Source organism: Phoca vitulina, unplaced genomic scaffold, assembly GCF_004348235.1.
Source record: "Phoca vitulina isolate PV1807 unplaced genomic scaffold, GSC_HSeal_1.0 scaffold16, whole genome shotgun sequence".
In the NCBI taxonomy this organism is placed as follows: Eukaryota; Metazoa; Chordata; class Mammalia; order Carnivora; family Phocidae; genus Phoca; species Phoca vitulina.
Genome location: NW_022589719.1, coordinates 26,865,883 through 26,888,944, shown reverse-complemented (window position 1 = coordinate 26,888,944; position 23,062 = coordinate 26,865,883). Strand labels below are relative to the sequence as shown.

The following is a 23,062-nucleotide window of genomic DNA, read 5'->3' as shown; positions in this document are numbered from 1 at the left end:
TCAGCATGATATAACCTTCCTTCAAAGAGACTTTACAATTCATTCTGGGAGGTGGCGGGGCTGGCATCCCTAGTAATCCCCAATCACCTTAACCTATTTTGGACTGAGGTGATTTCAAACTGATGTGTATCCCTGTGAAGGCTGAGCTATTTCTGGAACATTCTTATTTATGGGTGCAACACTTTGCATTCAAAATCCTGTGTTTACCAGAACCCCTACTACTTGATAGGCCTTAAGCTCTAATTCTTGTGCCTCCTCAGTTTCATGATTCTCTTCAAATGTCTGGTCAGCTACTCAGCCTCTCAGTCATCTCCTCCAGAATTGGCAGGTGCCTCTAAGGTAAAATCAGCACTAACTACAGAGCTGACACCTTTGGGCTTCCCTCCTCACTGGGATATTGGCCCTGTACTTCCCAGATGCTTTGGTAGAGTCCTGATGCCTTCACACAGGTGTTTCCTATTTTAAGTCTAGATTTTCTGGTTGTTCAGTGTACGCGTGTGTGTGTGTGTGTGTGTGTGTAGGGTGGGAGAGTTGGTATGAAATATCTATCTCATCATTTTTTTTTAAAGATTTTATTTATTTATTTGACAGAGAGAGAGTGAGAGAGGGAACACAAGCAGGGGGAGTGGGAGAGGGAGAAGCAGGCTTCCCGCCGAGCAGGGAGCCCGATGCGGGGCTCCATCGCAGGACCCTGGGATCATGACCTGAGCTGAAGGCAGATGCTTAATGACTGAGCCACCCAGGCGCCCCTATCTCTCTCTTCATTACCAGAACTCTGAGATTGATTTTTTTATGTTACTAAATTCTGATGGCAACTGCATGCACAAATTTCCCTGTCCTGTTTGTGAAATTTAAGACATTCATTTACAAAGGGTAAGTTTCTTAGAATTGGAGTTATGGTATTTGGGAGTCTTCTAAGACATGGAAAATAGCATCCCCTAAACTTGAATGACACATTCATTCTCTTTGCTGCTTCTCTTTTTTCTTCTGGTAGGAGAAAGATGACATTTCCCTCATGTTCTATGCCTCACTGTAGAGGTCCTGCTACCATATGTATTAGGGTTCTTCAGAGAAACAGAATCCATAAACATATATAAAACAATATAATTTCACTTAGTATAGGTAATTGATTCATGTGACTATGGATGCTGGAAAGTTCCAAGATCTGCAGGGTGAGTCAGCAAACTGGACCCCCAGAAGAGCCGGTGGTGAAGTTCTAGTTTGAGTCTGAAGGTCTGAGAACCAGGCAGGCTTGAGACCCTGAAAAAGCCAATGTTTCAGTTCAAGTACGAAGGCAGGAAAAAGTCAACGTCCCAGTTCAAAGACAGCCCTACAGGAAGCATACCTTGTAACTTGGGGGTCTCCCAAATCTGTTCTGTTCAGGTTTTCAACTGACTGGATGAGGCCCACCTACCCACTGAATAAATAGCTTTATTCAGTCTATCAATTTAAATGTTAATCTCATCCAAAAACACCCTCACAGAAACACCTAGAATAATATTTGACCAAGTATCTGGTCACCTTGTGGCTGAGTCAAGTTGACACATAACATTAACCTTCACACCAGAGTTAAACTTACTATGATCTGAGGGCGATTTGCAGAATGTGTGGGAAAGAAGTTTTTTGCAAAGAGAATTTTCAGGAGTTGCTAAACCTTGCCATCAAAAACCAGGGAATTTTGTGGGAGTGGATTTTAAAGTTTAATAAAAGAAGATGGAAAATGATTTTCGCTTAGTTCTTTGAAGTAGTGAGCTCCCCAGAGATTCGATTCAACACTCAGTTTTAGGAAGCCAGTGGGAGTTATCCTAAATCTCATGATGCTATGAAAATGAGAATCAGATATTGACCCACAGTAAATGTAACTGGAAGGCCAAACATCCCTTGGCACAACCTAGGAAGTATTCTTGGCAAAAAGTCCAAACTGAATATAATTGAGCCTCTAGATCTAACCACCAGTTTACAAGAAATACAGGGACTCCAACTACACATTAAATGACACCAGAAAGATGGAATTGCAAGGTCCAGAATGTAGAATATTCTACAGGACAAGTATGATCCACTTTATTCAATAAATACATGTCAGGAAAAAGATAAAGGGGGAATTTACACATTAAAAGGGACTGAAGAGACTCCTAGAACCAAATACAATGTATAGACTGTTTGGATTCTGATTTGAATGTTCCAGAAGTAAAAGAAACGAAAATTAACAGCAAATTTATCACTTCATCATGGAAGATACTTCAGATTGCACCTAGAAGTTAGGGAAAGCTATACATTGACTGAAATTACCTTTAAATTTCCATAAGCATGTTGACTGCACTGTATATTTTATAAAATAAACGCTCCTTAACTTTTTGATTGTGGTAGTAGTTACTCCAGTATATGTATGTCAGAATTCATAGACTTGTATCCCAAAAAGGATATATTTTACTACACATAAATCCTAAATTACTACAACTAGACTTTGCAGAAACAAAAGAAATGGCCACAGAAAACAATGGACAGAAAAAAACACCCGGAAGGACAAAATCTGAGGTTTTGAAGGACAAAGGTCAAGGCAATTCCAACTGCCATGAGCAGTGACCAACAGCTGCAGTGAGCTAACCTAAACTTATGCTCCCTGCCAGAGCGGGGCATCCTGGCACTTCCCGCACAACAGAATTTGATCACTGCAATGGGACAGGAACAGTTATATTTTCCATTCTCTTTTCTGAATTGAAATTTTACTTTAAGTGGTTGTATTTTGGCCATACTCCACTATGGTCTATTGGGTTTGTGAGTAGGGTGAAAGGGAACGGGCAGATTCATCTCTGGGCTATGAGGAGCTGCATCCAGATGTGATGGAGAGACATGCACATCACCCAGAATCCTGGACGATCTTTGGGAGCAGAAAGAAGAGTGTATATAGACACCAGAGAGGCTAGATGAGTGGGTTGACACGACTAGTTCATCCAAAATCTACTTTCCCTTTATTCCAAAGTAAAAGAATTTAGGCTGGGCATCTGGTCATCCAGAATAAACACTACATTTCACAGCCTGACTTTCAGTTAAGTGAGCTACGTAACCAAGTGGTAGACAATGGGTACCAGCAGCTGGGATATATGCAGTTTCTAGACGGTGTTCTTAAGAGGAAGAGGTATACTCCCTTTTTGCACATTTTCCTTTTACTCCTGGCTGTGGTATAGGGGTGCTGGCTGGAGGTTTTGTAGCCATCTTGGACCTGACAGAGAAAACCTAATACCATCACCCCCTGAAATTCCCACAACCACAGAGGGCTGTATCTTTAGACTACCATGTGAGAAATAACCTCATGCTATTTTTCTTTTGAATTTAGCAGTTGTTCCTGTATCTTTCTAATACACATACAGATCTAGAGTTTCTGAACCAACAATTTCTCTGAGATTTATGGCATTTGCACAACTGAAAGGCTATCACATATTTGGACAATCAACGGCCAATTGGTAAGGAGGGTGTATCAGAGATCTGTGCAGGTAAAAGAGATTCAACTGAAGGGATTAACTGCTAGAACATTTTTTTAAAGATTTATTTATTTATTTGTGAGGGTGGGGAGGGAGAGAGAGAGAGAATCTTTCAAGTAGACTCCATGCTGAGTGCAAAGCCTGACATGGGGCTCAATCCCCCAACCCATGAGATCATGACCCGAGCCGACGAAACCAAGAGTTGGATGCTTAACCCAATGAGCCACCCAGGCGTCCCTAGAACATCTTTAGAATGACAAAAGCAGTGGGAGGGATTCAAAGGGCCTGCACTGGAATGGAGTTCAAGAATGCACCCTCTCAGTTGCAAACCAGGTAGATGAGGAAGCTGTTACAAATGCCTCTTCATACTCTCAAAGTAAATGACCAGACACTGCAATATGGATTTTGGCTTCTCCTACTGCTTGCAATCACTCCTCGATACACATGAAGCTGAGGACTAGACACTGACACTTACCATGGCCAACACTACTCTCTCTAGACACTCATTTTACTATGACATTGTTTGCCAGAAGAAAAAAGATGGTTTCTATCTTATTTCTATCTTCCAATAAGAGGCAAGTGTGTCTATTTTAAGGAATCTGACTTATAATCCTAGTTGCAAATTAGAGATATTATTTATTTATTTTCTTCAAATTTTTATTTAAATTCTAGTTAACATACAGTGTAATATTGTTTTCAGGAGTAGAGTTTAGTGATTCATCACATACATAAAACACCCAGTGCTCAACAAGACAAGTACCCTCCTCAAAACTCATCACCCATTTAGCCCATTCACCACCAACTTTCCTCCATCAACCCTCAGTTTATTCTCTAGTCTAAAGAGTCTCTTACGGTTTGTTTCCCTCTCTCTTCTTTTTCCCCCCTTTCCCATATGTCCATCTGCTTTGTTTCTTAAATTCCACATGAATCAAATCATGGTATTTGTCTTTCTCTGACTTATTTCGCTCAACATAACCCATTTTTACTCCATCCACGCTGTTGCAAATGGCAAGAGTTCATTCCTTTTGATGGCTGAGTAATATTCCACTGTAAATATATGCCACGTCTTCCTTTTTTGAATTTTAATTTTATTTTATTTTGTTATATTAGTCACCATACATCATTAGTTTTTGATGTAGTATTCCACGATTCATTGTTTTCATATAACACCCTGTGCTCCATGCAGTACATTCCCTCCTTAATACCCATCACCGGGCTAACCAATCCCCCTATCCCCCTTCCCTCTAAAACCCTCAGTTTGTTTCTCCAAGTCCATAGTCTCTCATAGTCTGTCTCCCCCTCCGATTCCCCCCTTTATTTTACTCTTCCTTCTCTAAATGTCCTCCATGTTATTCCTTATGTTCCACAAATAAGTGAAACCATATGATAATTGACTTTCTCTGCTTGACTTATTTCACTTAGCATAATCACTTCCAGTCCCATCCATGTTGATGTAAAAGTTGGGTATTCATCCTTTCTGATGGCTGAGTAATATTTCACTGTATATATGGACCACATCTTCTTTATCCATTCATCTGTTGAAGGGCATCTCGGCTCTTTCCACAGTTTGGCTATTGCGGACATTGATGCTATGAACATTGGGGTGCATATGGCCCTTCTTTTCACTACAACTGTGTCTTGGGGATAAATACCCAGTAGTGCAATTGCTGGTCATAGGGTAGCTCTATTTATAATTTTTTGAGGAACCTCCACACTGTTTTCCAAAGTGGTTTTACCACCTTGCAGCTGAAGATTTCTGTTTCTCAGATTCTTGGCCCGATTTGAATCAAATGGACATGGGGAGATTTGTTTCACCAATGTGTTATGGCACTTTCTGTGGAATTGCAGAAAGATCACCCAGGAGCCCTGAGGTCTAGCTACAGCTCTGGGCTTTAGTTTCTTTCTTTCTTTTTTTTTTTTTAATTTTATTGTTATGTTAGTCACCATACAATACATCATTAGTTTTTGATGTGGTGATCCACGATCCATTGTTTTCATATAACACCCAGTGCTCCATGCAGTACGTGGCCTCCTTAATACCCATCACCGTGCTAACCAATCCCCCCTCCCCCCTCCCCTCTAAAACCCTGTTTGTTTCTCAGAGTCCATAGTCTCTCATGGTTCATCTCTCCATCCAATCCCCCCGCCCCTCATTTTTCCCTTCCTTCTCCTAATGTCCTCCATGCTATTCCTTATGTTCCACAAATAAGTGAAACCATATAATTGACTTTCTCTGCTTGACTTATTTCACTTAGCATAATCTCCTCCAGTCCCATCCATGTTCGTGTAAAAGTTGGGTATTCATCCTTTCTGATGGCTGAGTAATATTCCATTGTACATATGGACCACATCTTCTTTATCCATTCATCTGTTGAAAGGCATCTCGGCTCTTTCCACAGTTTGGCTATTGCGGACATTGCTGCTATGAATATTGGGGTGCATGTGGCCCTTCTTTTCACTGCATCTGTGTCTTTGGTGTAAATACCCAGTAGTGCAATTGCTGGTCATAAGGTAGCTCTATTTTTAAATTTTTGAGGAAACTCCACACTGTTTTCCAAAGTGGCTGTACCAACTTGCATTCCCACCAACAGTGTAAGAGAGTTCCCCTTTCTCCACAACCTCTCCAACATTTGTTGTTTCTTGCCCTGTCCATTTTTGCCATTCTAACTGGTGTAAGGTGGTATCTCAATGTGGTTTTGATTTGAATTTTCCTGATGGCTAATGATGATGAACATTTTTTCATGTGTCTGTTAGCCATTTGTATGTCTTCTTCAGAGAAGTGTCTTTTCATATCTTTTGCCCACTTTTTGATTTGATTATTTGTTTTTTGGGTGTTGAGTTCGAGAAGTTCTTTATAGATCTTGGATACCAGCCCTTTATCTGTAGTGTCATTTGCAAATATCTTCTCCCATTCTGTGGGTTGCCTCTGTGGATTTTAAGTCTTTGATGAATTTAATATGTGAGAGCATAACATGAGACGTGTCCATCAATAGGAACACAGGTCCATTCGTTATGGTATAATCCACACATTGGAATAATATGTAGCCATTAAAGAATGAAGCAGCTTATATGAACTAATAAGGAAAGAATTCTAAAATGTATTGCTAAGTGGAAAACAAGAACAACAAATAAAATGGACAGAATCACATTTACAGTATGCTATCACAGTATGTACACATCTAAAATTGCATAGAATACCGTTGGAAGTTACATAAATATATCACATCACTGGTAGCCTTTAGAGAAGGGTATAACTGGATAATAGGGTTCAAAGAAATAGAATTAATTTCCATTAATATCCACTTATGCTCTATAATTACATTACTAATTAAAAAAAAAAAAAAGAAACAAAATCTATCTACTCAGAAGTACAACTGATTTAGCCAAGAGAGCCAACAATAATCAATTCTTGCTGTGGCCCAGCTGTGTTCCCATGAGAATCTTAATAATAATATAACTCTGAAAATGTGGAATGGAGTACCTGCCCTAAGGCAATTCTTTCTTTCCTCTAAACGCACATGCTATCTTGATATCTTGTCAACCTAGGTTTGACTCTGCTACAAGAGAAGGGCAGGTGAGGATGCCTGAGATCTTTGGGGAAACAGAGCCAGAGAAGGTCAGGCAGGCAGAGAGCAAAAGGAGGCCTGACCCACCTGTGGACATTTTAGTGCCTAGTAACCCCCACCCACTGGCAGACAAGAAGTGACCTTGAAACTGACCAATTCTGGAAAACTCCTCCTCCCTGGGGAGAGGTGAAACTTCTTTGGGCTCTCTCTTCCACCTGTTCCAACCTCCTCTACCCACAGAGGATGTCATTCTGATTTTGCACATAAGAAGACTCAGTCTCAGATAACTTGTCCAGTGAGAGAATCAGGATTAAATCCTAATTGTTATCACCAAAAAGTCCAATGTTCCTTTTCCTATATTGGTGCTTCTTAAATTGCATTTTTGGCACTTCCCTAGAGGCATGTGATGATGGGCTTTGGGACACATGAAACCATAAGATCAACATGGCTCTCATCTTCCTGTGATACACATTTTATTGAAATATCTGTTGAAAGATATATTATCTATTTAGATATTTTGTGGAGAATTCAAAATCCATGTGTTTCAGAATGCATCTTCAAACAAAACTGAAGACTGTTCTGGTCTATCCATATCTCTGCACTCTTAAGACATACGCTTATTTTCTTCTTCCTCGGGATATATGATTGGAATTCTTTGAGACGTACTACAATATATGATGCTCACTTTCTGCTGTGAAATGTATCATAAAGCACATAGGGTTATCTCCCTCTTAATTGTTCAGGAACATTTTGAAGCAGACAAAGAATTAGTAGTTTTTGTCCATCTGTTTCTTCTTCTAGGCTGTGGGATCCTCAAGGAAAAGGGCTGATGTCATATTTATTTTCTGTAATCCTGGTGTTCTGTAAATGTTGGCTGAATGAATGCACATTCTTTTGTTGACAGGAAAGGAAGCTTTCAGAACATCTTCTTGGATGCCTCCACGCGGGGCTTGTGGATGAGCAGTAGAACTTTGGAAAAAATGATAGGAGCTTGAAATACATTGAACGCTGCCTCCAGAATTTTCCAGGATTTGGTGTGCTGGGTCCAGAGGGGGACCCTATCTCTTGGACTGTGATGGAACAGTCTTGTGAGATGAGAATGGGTTACACTGTCCCCACATACCAAGACCAAGGCTACATGAAGAAAATCGTTTTCATTTTATAAAGTATTTTATTCAGAAAAAAATGCCATTTTATTTGGCGGTGGCAAATGATAAAGAAGAAAAATGTCATGCACTGAGAAATGTGGGGTTTAATGCTATTCCTCTTGGCTGGCATTGATGGAAATGCACTGCCAAGAAATATTGCTTAGTGCCATTGTCCATTTCAAGCCTTTCTTATCAGTGAAAAAAATACCATTTTCAAACACAAACCTGATAATGTGTATTAGCACAAAAACATCCAATGATTTCGGGTCCATGCATTACTTAACCCACCCTTGTATAATATTTTGTCCTCCATATTACAGAAAAATGGAAGCTTGAACTTTGGTGTTACGTTTTGTCTTTATGGTGAGAGACCTCTCAGAATTAAAATCATCCAATGTCAATCATTAGTGCCAGGATGGCTCTTTCAAAGCAACATTTGCCACTTTGAAGTCTTCTTTCATGAAAGAATCCTGCTTTTTCATGCTTCTATGCTTTAAAATTAAAAGTCTATTTTGAAACGTGTCTCCTCTGCTATTGTCCATTTCCTCTGACAAAATATTCCAAAGGACCTTTCAAAAGTTCAGTTGTTGTTTTTTTTTAAGATTTATTTATTTATTTATTTATTTATTTATTTATTTATTTATTTGACAGAGAGATAGACAGCAAGAGAGGGAACACAAGCAGGGGGCGTGGAAGAGGGAGAAGCAGGCTTCCCGCTGAGCAGGGAGCCCAATGCGGGGCTCGATCCCAGGGCCCTGGGATCATGACCTGAGCCAAAGGCTGATGCATAACGACTGAGCCACCCAGGTGCCCCAAAAGTTCAGTTTTTGATCCTGGGTGCCCTCTCAAGAGTTTTGAGATACTCTACCAAACTAAATTATGTGGCCATCAGTGAACATTTGGTTTTCTTTTCCTTTTTAAGATTTTATTTATTGGAAGGATTTTATTTATTCCCAAGAAGAAAACAAATACACGTTTTAAGATTGTGTGTGTATGAGAAAGAGAGAGAGAGAGAGAGAGCGTGTGCAAGCCTGACCAGGGGGAAGGGCAGAGGGAGAAAGAGACTCCCCGCTGAGCAGGGAGTCTGATGCGGGGCTCGATTCCAGGACCCCAGGATCTTGACCTGAGCTAAAGGCAGATGTTTAACCGATTGATCCGCCCAGGAACCCCGAAAGTTTCGTTTTTCTGATTAGCCTTTTATCACAGGGCTGGATAGGTTGAGTTGTGTGGCTTAACTTCATATTTCCAGCATGACTTTTCTATCTGTTCTATATTAGTTTCCTATTGTTCTTGTGACAAATCACCACAAATTTAATGGCTTAAAGCAGCAAAATTTATTATCTTACATATCTGGTGGTCAGAAAGGCAAAATGGATCTTAGGAGAAGAAAAGCAAAGTGTCAGCATCAGTTTCTTCTGGAGTTTGGTCGGGAGACAGTTCCTTCTGGAGTCTGGAGGGAAGAATCCATTTTCTGCCCTTTCTAGCTTGGAAAAGCTGCCTTTATGACTTAGGCTGTGGTCCAGCATTCCTTTGTGTGCTTTTCCCACACAACCTTCTCCTCTTCTGTACTCAAAGCTCTCTCCATGTCCCTCTCACATGGACACTTGTGATTACACTCAGAACCCACTTGGGTTAAGTCAGCATATTCATCCCATCTCAAAATTCTTATTTAATCACACCAGCAAAGTCCCTTTTACCACATAATTTAACTTTCAAAGCTTCTAGGTAGTAGGACCTAGATAGCATTGGGGGTCATCATCCATCCTACCATATAGGAGTGTCAGGTTTAGGTTTCTCTATGAGCAAAGTCACCACATACTTCCAGAACTCACAGGTTCTCAGTCCGAGACTGACTAGCATTTGTATATTCTAGGTCTGGATCATGGGAGAGAACTTTAGTTTGAACCCTGTGCCTATCAAAAATTCTATCAATTATGACTTAGAGGTCAGGTCACGTAGAAACATTGATATTCAGGGCCCATTCATTTAGGGGACCTGGGGAATAAAGCACCATAGATACAACAGAATTTGATCACTGCCATGGGACAGTCACTGTTGTATTTTCCACTCACTTTTCTGAGTAGAAATTTTATTTTAAGTGGTTGGATTCTGGCCATACTCTACTATGCTGTATTGGGTATGTGAGTAGGGTGAAAGGGAATGGTAGGATTCATCTCTAGACCACAAAAAGCTGCATCCTGATGTGATGGAGACAGGCACATCACTCAGAAATTCTGGACTATCTAGGGGAGTGGGTAAATACATCTATGACGTAGTCTGCCAGAAGATGGAGAAAAAAAGAGTTTCCATCTTATCTCTATCTTCCAGATAACAGGCAAGTGCATCTATTTTATACCCGAATCTTAACTTGCAACTTAGACTGAAATATTTCTATTTTAGCTTCCTAGACTATGGATAAGAGAGGGTGGGCATGGAGACTTAGCAAGTCATGCTTCTATCCTCCACAGAAGGGCAGAACTAGAGGAATGAACAGAAAAGCTAGGATTTTCTGTTGGCATTTGCAATAGGGGCTGATGTTACAGGTGACACAAAAGAGAAAAAACATTAAGATTACCAAAGAATTTTGAGTTTTAGAGGAACAATAAATCTTTTTTCCTTCGCTCTAAAGGTTTATTTACCCATTATTTTGTGATGCAGAGAATGGGGTCACCTTACCAGTTAGGAAGATGGGATGGATGTATCCTCCTAAGCATTCAGGATGGTAAATACCAAATTCTTTGTATGTATATAACAGAGGCTTGAGATAGCCTCAAATTAAAAAAAAAAAAAAAAAAAAAAAATCAGAATTTACTTAAACTCTTATATGTGTTTTGCACATCCACATGATCTCTAAAACTTTTTTAATTTAAAAGAATATTCATTATACTTTAAGGAAACAGCCCCAAATACTCTAAATTATTGGCATATTTTCTTGAAAAAAATGTTTCTAGAAAACATTTTTCTAATGTTCCATGGATTCAATCTGATGATCTTGAAGTGACAACTCTTGTTTGTTACGGTCTTCGTTATGGTTCTCGTTTTCCCCTTCATTTAAGAATTTATAAAAGCTCTCATTTTTACGTTTAACGTCACAAAGAACTGAACACATAGAATAGCCATATTCAATAAGGGCTTGGGTTTTATCTCCACGGTTGTAAAAATGCCCAACGGTATGAATAGCAACCAATTCACCAGATGTATTAAACACTGGGGAGCCAGAGGACCCACTGAAAAAGCTGGTATCATAGCTAAGTGTGTCAGTGCTCCAAACTTCTGGTAGGAAACTTCTTTGGGTGAACATGGAGAAAGCATTATAAGGGGCAGCATGGAGTCCTACCATCCCATCTTGGTGTTGTTCTGGGTACCTCTCTAACCGCTGCTTTAGAGGAATCACAGCACAGCCATCTATCTTCTTGACCTGGCCTTCTGGGTGACCAATTAAATAAACCAAACCACTAAGTGGTTGAGAGGAAATTCGTCCAAACAGGCCTGGAGGGAATCCATTTCCATTATTTCTTAGCTTTAGAATGGCATAATCTAGAGGTCCATCAGACACTCCAAACCATGGCTCAATGTCATACCAATCAACATTGATAGGGCGGAACCTTTTATAAGTGAAAGTTACCTTTGCACATTTGCTTATTATATCTGGCCACAAACTTGGATCTGTGCCTTCTCCCACCATAAAATGTATTACATGTCGACAGGTGAAAATATAACCATGATTGAAGACAAAGCAAGTAGCATCACCTTTTTTTCCATTATTGTCCCATTCCATGAACCCAACTGACTTACTAAGATGAATAAGATCTTCATAGGTTGCAACTGAAGTAGAATTTTCAGTCACTTTCCCAAAGTACTTTTTATATATGTTGAATTGTTGAAAGGTTGTCAGTTTGGTTCTCTTCCGTTCATCCCGAAAATACTTTCTCATCCAAAGTGCCTCCTTATTAAAATTTGGATATTGATCCATTATACGTTTGTCCAATATTTGGCAATTCTTTAGCCAGAGGTTAGCTGCCTTCCTCGGGATAGCTTGAATAACATGCTGCATACCCACATGGGGCCTTTGCCTATGTCTTGAGTTGTTCCTCCAGTGTTTTCTGTTAAAACTATTATTATAATAACTCCTTATTCTGGAAATTGTGCGTCGTTTTTTACCTTCAATTCCATGCCCTAGACTCTGAGGTGGGACGATTTTTTCTCTGTTGGACTCTACAACTTCAGTTTCCCCATCTGTCTCTGGTTCATGTTCTTTGATTTCAGACTGTATCTGATCCCAGGGACCGATTTCATCAGTGGCATTTTCATTCTGATTAATTTTTTTAGGAGCACCTCTCCTGACACATTTCTTAAAAATGTCCATTTCTAAGGTTTTTCCACATACTTCATCCACCAGGGTCGGCTTTTCATGAATTTTCTGATGATCTTCCATTACTTTCCATTCAAATTTGTCAAGGTCGGACCGAAATCGGCCATCCTTGCTTAGAGCTTCTTGGATAGTCTCACCCTTTAACGCATAGATACAAAGTGTACTTCCTCTTTCATGAAGTTCCTTGATCTTGACAATCTTCTTTACATTCTTTCCAACAGCAACAACGTGAAAAAGAACGCATTCCATGTTTGGATCTTCACATTGGCGAAACATCTGATCATCTTCCTGGTTACCCTTTCTTTGACCAAATGTTATTTTAAAATGGGAACCTTTAGGTAGGCACTTGAGAGGCATTCCTAAATTTACAAATCCGTCTATAGTTTTCTCTTCATAAACAAGGATGTTCTTATTAAAATGATTCTTCATCCTTTCTCTGAAATTGGCCTTAGCTCTCAGGGCTGAGTAGATATTCTCAGTGAGTTTACCATGGGCTGTAAACACACTACGGTCTGATTTCCTGGAGCTTCCACTCAAGGTAAAAGTAAAAGAACATTTTTTACTGGTGCTCAAGTCTCGGTTCTGAATTTCCACAGAGGCTTCCTGCTTGACTTCACTTTTAAGCTTAATGGGACTGCTACGCTCTTTCCTGTCAGACAGAGAATGAGCAGCAGGTGTGCCAGGACATGTCTGCCTCATGACAGTATCCTTAAAAAAGGAAAGATTAAAAACTTAGTAAGAACCACCTTTAATAATAACGTTTCCTATTTTTCTAATTATAAAACTGATAGATACTGTGAAGAAGAATTGGATAATAACATGGATAATGAATAATGGAGAAAAAATATCAGTCAAGTTATTCTATCACCAGAGATAACCATTCTACATGTTGTTTTATTTGTTTCTATGATTTCACATGCACATACAAATCACTAAGCAATCTGCCATTGATTGACATGTCATGAAACACATTTAATGACATACATGCCATTCAACAACCTCTGAAAACACAATTCGAGGGGCTACAGGATATTTCACTGTACAATAATTTCTAATCCATTCTTCTGTTGCTGGATACTTAGATTGTTTCCAAGTTTTTACTACTCTAAATACGACAAACATTTCTACACACGAAACATTTTGTCTCAACATCTGAATATTTCCCTAGGCTAGATTCCCTGCTGTAGAAAAACTGAGACTAAGGTTATAATATACTTCACAACATCTATGCTGCCCAACTCCTTGCCAGAGAAATTGCACCAGTTCATCCTGCTTCTTCTCCCCTTGCTGCCCAAAGAGGCCAACCAAATGGTTGACTCCTCCAAAGGATTTCAGTACTATTATTTTAAATGTCTACCAACTGATAGAGGAGATGCCATTTAATTTGACTGTTTCTAAAATCTGCATTACTTACTAGTAAAGCTGGAGCTATTGAATGCACCTCTTGGACAGCTGAAACATCACCTTGCAAAAATTCCCATTAAGTATCTGTTTAGTTCTATTCCGTAGATGTTTCAACAGCAGTAAGGAAATACATAAGATACTAAAATGATTGATAAATCCCAGGATCGGATAGATATACAAGTAAATACACATGGGCATATACACATAAATATACATATTCAAAAACATATACACATAGAACCAGTTGGCAATAGCCTGGGAAAAAGTATTGATAATCTGATGGCAACAGGAATCAAAACCAAGGACATAAGTGAAAAACATGACACCACAGGATTCAGTAGAACTTAGATGGGAATTCTTGTGGAGTCTCAAGTCTTGGACCTATTCTATATGAACAGAAGAATAAAGCTGGAGAGAGTAAACTCAGGAGGGACAGAGGGGCTTGGTTTATTTAGGAGGCCAGTGCAATTGAATGAGCTCTGTCTGGTTTCAGGCACAGTGAGTTTCTTCCTCTCATGGTGCTTTCCTTTTCCTTTGCATTTATTCATTTCCAGGTTTTTTCTACAAAAAAACAGTGGTTCCATCCTGCTGTGAATATCCTTGAATGTTTCCTGGTGTACACGTGCAAGAATGTCACTCAGGGGTAGGAGTGGGACTGCTCCAATTTAGGATCTCTGAATACTTCCCTTTATTAAATACTGCCATATTATTTACAGAATGGTTGTACCACCTTGTACTTCCACTGTGGGACATCTACATCCTCATCCAAAGTCAGTACTGCCCAACTGTCGACATTTGCCAATCTTGTGGGTGTGAAATGGCATCTTAATTAGTTTACTTACTAATGGGAGTTGAATGCCTTTTCGTGCTTCTGCCTGTTCATGTCTCTTGCCCGTTTTTCTATTGGACTATATTCCTTTTGATCACTGAAAATCCTTTCTATATTCAGACACGAGTTGTTTATTTATTATATGTCTTAAACATATTCTTGGAGTATCTGACTTGCTTTTTCATTCTCATCGGCATCATTCCAGATAAGAAATCCTTAGTTTTCTGTTGTCACGTTTATTAATCACTCTATGTCATAAGATTACCTTTCATAGAATTATTCTATTTTTTTTCTAAAAAGTGTAAAGGCTTGCTTTTCCTATTTTATTTTTATTGAAATAAAGCCTACTGTAATCTTCAAAAACCGACTCTGAAGTCTGACTGCTTGGATTCAAATCCTCACCCTCAAGTTCATCATTTTTGCAACTTTAAGAAAAGTGGGTTTCAGTTTCTTCAATTTTAAAACAGGGATGATAACAATATCTATTGTTTTATTAAATGCTGAATGAGATAATCCACAGGACATTGCAAGAGTAATTTCAGGTACACACTAATTTCTCAGTAAGCAGTAACTGCTTACTTAATTATTTTGGCCTGTCTGTCCTTCTGATATCAAGCATCTACAGTGTTTGTTAGTGATCTTGTTGTCTAACAAGGCACACTTTGCACTGCTAATTCATACACTATCATTTGGTTTTGACAGGCACTTATAGATGTGATCTCCCAAATACAAAATTTCCACAACACAGAGGAAGGGTTTATAACCGCCATTCTTTATGAGCTTATCCCCTTCCAGGATCCTAATACCGTACTATGGTTAGAGTATGCTGCTCCAGCCAAGAGTTGTTAAAAAGGAGACACACCTGTGACTCTTCAGGTCTGGTACCCCGGCCATTTTCTGTAGCAGTGAATGACTTGTTCTCTTCAGGTTTCATGGAGTTCATGATGACTTCTAAGAAACTATGACTCACTTCTGCTAGTGGCCAAGTCAGAGAAACAAGGGTTGGATTTACCCTCCCACTTGCAATGACTAAAAACAAAGGAAAGACAAGGTACATGAAACAACTTTCAAACACTGGGCCCCAGGCAGTGCAGAACAGTGATCTCCTACCTCTCAGAGACAGAAATCAAATGAGGTAATCCCCATGAACCTCTAGCTTTCTGCCTGGGGAGTGTTTCCAGACCATATCTCAGGGAAGGGAAACAGCAGAGCCTGGCAGTTTCCTTGGGTTGAGAAGACAAGCTCAGGGTCATGGGAGGCCGAAGTGGCTGGAGTTTGTAGGGCAGACTACTAGAGAGAAGAGAGCTACAGCTACACACAGGATCGGAGATCTGCAATGGGTACCCCCTGAAATCTCAGCCGAGTATCGGTCAGTCCATGCATGTGAGGAGGCTACTGGAAGCCAGGGGAAGAACCACTTAAAGGAAAAAGTGGAACAGTTCTGAGGCTCACTCAGGCCTGAGAATAGTTTCTGCTCCCAAAAGCCAAACTAGAAAACTTCACCATGCATGAGGTATCAGGTCGAGTATTCAGGAAGGTATTGTCTCCGTAGTGGGATAAAAGTAGCCCCAGACTGAAGGCTGCCCTGGTCCCACCTGAGGAAGTTGAATGGCAACATTTGCCGGGATCAAACTGTTTGCAAGTCACATAACTGGGCACTAGAGCAAAGCTTAAGAAGATCAATGAGAATTGAAACATTTCTGGCACCCCAAAATGTGGAATTAACAAAGCTGGATGTCCAATACAAAATCACCAGGCATGAACAGCAGAGGAAAATAGGACCTCTAATGAAGAAAGAAACTGAGGAACAGAAACAGATCCAGAAGGGACACCGTTCACAGAACTAGTAGCAAAGAACATTGAAATAGTTATTACCTTGAAACTCTGGCCAAATGTAACAGGGACCAGATTTAGCCTCCACACTGAAAACAAAACAAGACAAAATGGGCAAAAGATAGGTAACAATGATTTACAAGGAACTGGCTGGCCATCATGCAATTAAGGACAGTACAAATAGGGCACCCCCTGTGATTACTGCAGCTGCCCGCTTGAGAGATCCCAGGCCAGGCTGCGAGGGGGGCAGTACGGCAGAGCCAGCTGGAATCCCTGAGTTGAAGAGTCAGAGAGAGGGAGGTGGCAGAGGTGACAGGACACAGAAGGGAATGCCCTCCCCACACCGAGAACTTGGGATACACGAAGAGGGTTCCTCTCAGGTATTCCGGGGAGAACTGAGCAGAGCAGCAATGGAAGAAAGTACCTAAGGCCAAGAAAGAACCACCCCGAACCGTCAAACCCTCTCCCTACACCCCTCCCAGGGATCTGGGGTTCCTCATTTGTAAATGAAGATGTTTGGTGTAGATCAACCTTTTATTGTTCCTGTGAATTACCCCTCTGGGCTTGTTAAAAAGGAAGATATACCGGATCCCACCCTCAAAGATCATGATTCAGTGACTCTGGGCTGCAGTTATGATATTTGATCCGTGTCCCCCCCCACCCCCAGCCCAGAACGTTCCCGCCTCCGCATCCCCCCCATCCCCCTCTCCTGATGCCCAGGCACACAACAGGGTAGCTGAAACAGCTTCCTAGCTGATCTCCAGGTGTCTTTCTAGGAGGAAAAGTCTTGATCTTTGAGGGTGGGGGGCGGGAAGGAGGTTCCTACAATGGGAGGCTGCTTATCCCTTACCCCCAAAACTTCTTGGCTCAGGACCAAGGTTTTGCCTAGTGCTCTTGACGACCACCCCTAAGGGCTCCACGTCCCACTGAGGACCAGAGCACCACTCACAGATGCGGAGCGTGTCCACGGGGCCGGTGACCGCTGCCTCGGGAGTCGCAAGAGCTGAGAAGACGTGGCACGGACGGCTCCCCGCGGGCTCTCTTCCCTCGGGGGAAAGTGGAAGTGCGCACGCCCGCGCTCTTGGTCCTGCCAACGGGAGGCGAGAGGGCGGTGTCTGCCCTCATTGGCCAGGAACACAGCCACTTCAGGAACCCATTGGCCGCTCCCGGCACCGGGGAGGCGGGCGGGAGAGGCTGGGCGCGGACCCCATCCGGTGAGCTGGAGGGCGCAAAGGCTGGATTTCGGGGAATTAGCCCGCGCGCGGGCGCCGCCTGAGGCTGCGGCTCGGTCCCTCCGCGCACGCACTCCCCACGCGGGCCCTGGGCCGGCATCTCATTCCGGGACCGACTGCGCACTCTCCCCCCGCTCGCCCGGGTCTGTGGGGCTGCGGTCGGGCGGGGAGCTGAGCGAGCGCGGGCGGGAGTGGGAGGAGCCTGCGATTCCCGCTCTCGCGGGGCCGAGTCCGCAGCGCGTAGGCGGGACGGGCGCTCTGGGCCTGCGTCTGGAGCCGCCGGGCTATGGTTCGGCCTGCGGGGTGGGCGGTGGCGCGAGGCGCATCCCGGGCGGCACGCAGCGGCTGCTGGAGGGCCGGCCTGAATTGGGCAGAGGCCTGGCCAGAGTCTTCGTGTGTTAGCCGGGCGCAGCACGGGCTTCCAGCGGTCTAAAGGGCCCAAAGCGGGCAGCAGCGCTCCTGTGGTCTGTCTAGTGGGACTTGGCCCCCCCCATCAAATGAACCAGCCTCACCGAGAGGCTAATGCACACACTTAGGCCAAAGCAAGAAGCCCAGAGATCTGAACTTCTCCCTAAATCTTCCCCCCAGCCCCCGCCCCCGTGATTTACCGGAGGAGTCTTATTTTATCAAGGACCTCTTAGAGGGAAATCAGCCCGGCGAGGGCCCAGGGCCTTGCAGGCATCTCAGGCTCTGGGGCCTGGGGTTGGTTGATCACTGTAGTTCAGCCCCTATTCCCAGCTGGCCGGTGTTTTGTAGTTGACATATTTGGGTCTCGTGGGATCTTCGCAGTCACCCTTGGAGTTAGGTTGGCGCTTGCTCCCATTTCACAGATTAGGAAACAGGACAGTTTGCCTAAGACCATGGAACTAGTTGGGGACTGTGGTGCACTGGAGGAGTTTAACCTTAGAGTGTCATAGCTTGCAGGGAGACCTTGGGCAAGTTCACTCCCCTCTTGCGGGTCTTGATTCCCTACTTGTTACTTAAACCGGTCTGCCCCTTTCTGATTCTCCTTCCATTCCTGTTCCAACTTACCACTTGGGTAGCTTTAAAAACCGCGGAAACTCAGACCAGGGCTTCGCAAAGTTTATGATGCATCAGAATCCTCTGGTCAGCTTGTCAAAACAGATTTCTGAGCTCCCTCCGTGGAGATGCTGACTCGCTAAGGCTGGAGTATGGCCCGGTAACTTGCATTTCTCAAGAGATGATGCCAGTGCTGTTGGTGGCCATCTCTAAGGCCAACTGTTAATTTCAGTGACCAAAATGTACTCCAAGTATTTTCAAATATTAACTAGTTTTATCCTCTAACAAGCATAGGAGGCAGCTACCCTTATCCCCATTTTAAAGGAAATTGTGGCCATAGAGAGACATCAAGCAATTGACCTAAAGATAAACAGCTATTAGCAAAGCCAGGATTAAGCAGGCAGGCACGGTGTCCTTAGCCCCCTTCCATTGCTTCTCTGTTTTCTTCCAATAAGCTTCCAGGACCCAAGCCCACCCCAGCACTTTCTGCCCGTGCTCCCCTCCAGTGCCGCTCCCCACAGCCCTCACTTTTCCCAGTGTGACCCTCCCTATTCGCCCGCGGGCTCTCGTACAGGCAGCTCCTGGGGATGTGGTCAGCACGGGCAGTCCCCTTGCAGGATCGCCCAGGCAGGGAACAGAGACCCCAAGAACGGAGCCCAGTTCCCAACACCAGTGGATGGATACTCACTGTGGGTAAAGGTTCTCCACCACAGCTGGAGTTCCGAGCATGGCCTGCAGAGGGCGCCAGAGAACGAGCCTGATGGAAAGGGGAGGGAAAAGGAGGCGGGGAAGCGGGTGAGGTTTGACACTCATTGTCGCCAAAGGCAGCTTGGTGTTGGTTTGCCCACTCCTTCATTCTCTATTGCCCAAGAGCTTCTCACCCCTTTAGGGGGCTGCACTTGTGGCACCGATGGAGAGGTGGCAGTGGCCTATGCCGCGTCAGGTACTCCCTGAAAGGACCTGCTTCTGTCAAGGTTGCTTTAGCTCAGACTGGCTCAACCCTCTTTTTCTAGCTGCCTTGGTCTCAGTTAACTAAGGCCCACTTCGCTGGTCTCTGGGTTCATCACTCTGGGTCCTTGGCGGTTTTGTGAAAGGCTTCGAGGGGGCAAAGCCAGCGTGGCACCTGTCATTGCCTTAGCAGCTAAGTATTTCTGGGTGCTGACAACGGGGAGCAGAGTGCGTGGGCCTGGGGGTCAGAAGAGCAGAGTGGGAAGTGTCCACTAAACATCAGGCATTGTAATTTGAAATTGTCCAGAGCATTGCCTCATTTCCTCTTTCTGCTTAATTCATTTCCTATTTCACAGATTAGGAAACAAGGGAAGTAAGTCGCCTGTGGGTGGTCCTTGAAAGGATTTTCACTCCTGTCAGATGCCAAAGCCAAAGTCCTTTATTGTGCCAAGGCTGCCTTTGTAGCATTTCAGTGCATGCGGGTTCGGTGAAACAGGTCTGTACACTGATGCATCCTTCTGTCTGTCCAGTCATCTATTCCTTTATTCGGGACTCCTCTGCCAGGCATGGGTCTAGTTGGTATTGAAAATACAGAAGAATAGGGGACTCTGCTGTAAAGTAAAGGAGAAAAAGATGTACACAGGAGATCAAAAAGATAGACACAGCATATAGATACCAGTTTTCTTCCAGGTAATATGATGGAAAAAATTTACCCTGGCCTTTCAGATTATTGCCTTAGGCTGTGCTGTAGTAATCTCTGAACTTTTAATTTCTCACGGGTATAATTGTTAGCAAGTCGAGCACTCACCCCATATATACTTATTTACATTATATATTTTAATAACATAGTAAATGTTAGGCGCATGTAACTTTTCATGTTTAGATAAAAATATAAATGGAGGTTCAAATAGTTTCTTCATTCACCCCAATGGACCATCTCGGGCACTTCCTGCAGAGCTTCCTCAGTCTGGAAGCTTTCACCCGGATCTGTGCCTGGCTCTCTTCCTTCTTTCTTCAGAACAACACCAGGTTTTCAGGGTGGCCTTCCCTGACCACTTCCTATTGAATATGCCCCCCACCCCCGTATGTCTTCTGTCTCCCTATCCTGCTTTATTGTCCATATACAGTATCTCACTCTGTAATAAATAGGATCATTTTCCATTGGCTTAGTTTTGCCTCCTCACATCAGTATCTAGCTTGTAGATGGGCAAGGGGGAGTCCCATAGTGGGAGGAAAGCAACAGAACCAAAGGGCAGGAGGTGGAGGGGAAAGCCCTGGGCTGAGGTGGGAGAACATGGAATATGGGGGACAGCTTGTTCGTGCCTCCTTTGTCTCCTCCATTCTTGCAATCCTCAGGGCCAGGGGAACCCAACCCTTTCCTCTGGCCCACTTAGCTGCAGCCTCTTCCTCTTCTCTCCCACTTTTCAGGCCCTATCCCACAGGAAGGACAGGTAAATGTCCCATACACAGATCCCTCCAGGAACTCAGTTACAGTTCAGAGACTCTGCTCTTGTCTCTCTCAGCATCTTCTCCCTTAAGGTGCTGGTGGGGTTGTACCGGGTGTTCTGGGCTAGGAGCCAGGAGATCTAATCTCGGAGCCTGGATTTGCCCCTGAAGAAAGGTTGAACAGAATGGTTGAACAGCCTGTCCTCATCCTAGCTGACCCACTTCCTATACAGGAGCCAAGGACCCCTGAGAGTTGACCTTGGAGTGACTTCTTAGCCACCCGATGGTCTGAACAAATGACACATGAATCTTCTGAGTTTACCAGTTTCGGCATAATTTAAGGAGAACATCGTGAGAAACCTACTCAGGGTGCGGAGGTTATTATATGATTCATAATCAGTGGGAATGAGTGATACGTCCAGGAAGAGCTAGCATAACTAGCCAGGGACAAAGTCGATTGCAGATACACATTAGCTCCTCTGTGACATCCCCACCCCTTGCTGCGACTGAGCCTGGCATTTGCACCAGGGCCCCGGCAGCACTCCCGAGGAGGAAGGATATGCTCTGCCAGCTCTGTCCAGCCCTACATCATTTTATAAACACGACATTGGGTCCAGCCCTGTTTTATCTTGTGCTTTTGATTGTTAATCACTCTGAAACGCCCCATGGCTAGTCATCCACTTCGTACTGGCTGCATGACCTTGAACAAGTTACCTACTTTCTTTGAGCCTCAGGTTCATCATACATAAGATGGAGGAAATAGAATGTCATCAGTCTCGAACGTGGGGTCACAGGGTGTCAGTCCCCTGAGGATCGGAGAAAGGTATCTGCGGCTTTGGAAGACTTCAGAAATCATATCACTAACATACTCATCTGTAGAAAATAGTGGAGGAAGAATGCTAACCACAGAGCAAGTAAATAGGAACACAGACCTCAGACAAGAGCAGATAACAAGGAGAGGAAACAGCGATGAGCAAAAAAGTCTGGCCAAATTTATGTATATGGTTAAATCTCAATGACCATGGTAGACCCTCTGGAAATGACTGACAGCAAGGGCGAGTCTACCACATCTGGTCTGAACCACCAGGGTTGTGCTCCCAGCCAGCAGGGCTGGGGGAAGAGAGGTTTGGTCTAGACCATCTACTCACTCCTCTGGATGTGAGGAGGGAGAAGGACAAGGGCTGAATCTTTAGAAAGACATCATCTTATTGGGGTGCACCGGGGAAGCCGAGGGAGAAGAGCTGGCACTTTATCTCCTATAGTAGGAGAGAAATTTGTATTCATTTATGAATACTAGGGAAAATATTATTGATCAATAAAAAGTTAATCAGTGAATATGATGGAGAAGTGAATTAAGATTCCTTAGTGGAGGTGCCTGGTCCCTCCATGTGACCTTCAGCTACCTACCAGGCAAGCTCTGCATCTCTAGTCTGAGTGCCTGTACTCACCAGGTCAGCCTGTGGGTAAATGTCACCACTGCCCTGCTGTTGAGGACCAACAGGGGCTTGAGGATGGAGGAGAGATGGGGCTTGACAGGATGGGCCCAGGGAGGGCATATGCTAGGCCACCTCCCACCCACTTCTTTCTTCCCTATCCCCAAACGTGAAGGTTTTATGTAGTTCCTGTCTCCACAGCAGTCTGCCCTGTGATGTGTTGGCACCTGGGGTTTCCTCCAGGTTCATCTCTCTGCTCAAAATTTCAGGCCAACTGACATTGCCTTTTCTTTTCTTTTGCTTTGCTGTTGCAGATTTATTCTGATTTTGTTTCTTTTATTTTCCCCATTAT

At 43.3% G+C, this 23,062-nt stretch overlaps 1 protein-coding gene across 5 annotated transcripts; it reads right to left on the bottom strand.

Moving 5' to 3' along the window:
• Nucleotides 1–10,802: 10,802 nt before the first annotated feature.
• On the bottom strand, nucleotides 10,803–22,581 carry FAM111B (family with sequence similarity 111 member B). Of its 5 annotated transcripts, none has more exons than XM_032414218.1 (6): nucleotides 21,996–22,581; nucleotides 19,572–20,442; nucleotides 17,581–17,718; nucleotides 16,674–16,720; nucleotides 15,661–15,827; nucleotides 10,803–13,273 (listed from the first exon to the last, which is right to left on the bottom strand). In XM_032414218.1, exons 2-6 carry the CDS (start codon nucleotides 19,694–19,696, stop codon nucleotides 11,156–11,158), a joined length of 2,595 nt encoding a protein of 864 aa, XP_032270109.1. In that variant the 5' UTR covers nucleotides 19,697–20,442; nucleotides 21,996–22,581; the 3' UTR covers nucleotides 10,803–11,155. The 5 variants fall into 5 exon arrangements, with proteins under 5 accessions (XP_032270109.1, XP_032270110.1, XP_032270108.1 ...); XM_032414219.1 differs by having other exon boundaries at nucleotides 19,572–20,439; XM_032414217.1 differs by lacking the exon at nucleotides 21,996–22,581 and having other exon boundaries at nucleotides 19,572–20,907.
• Nucleotides 22,582–23,062: the final 481 nt, after the last annotated feature.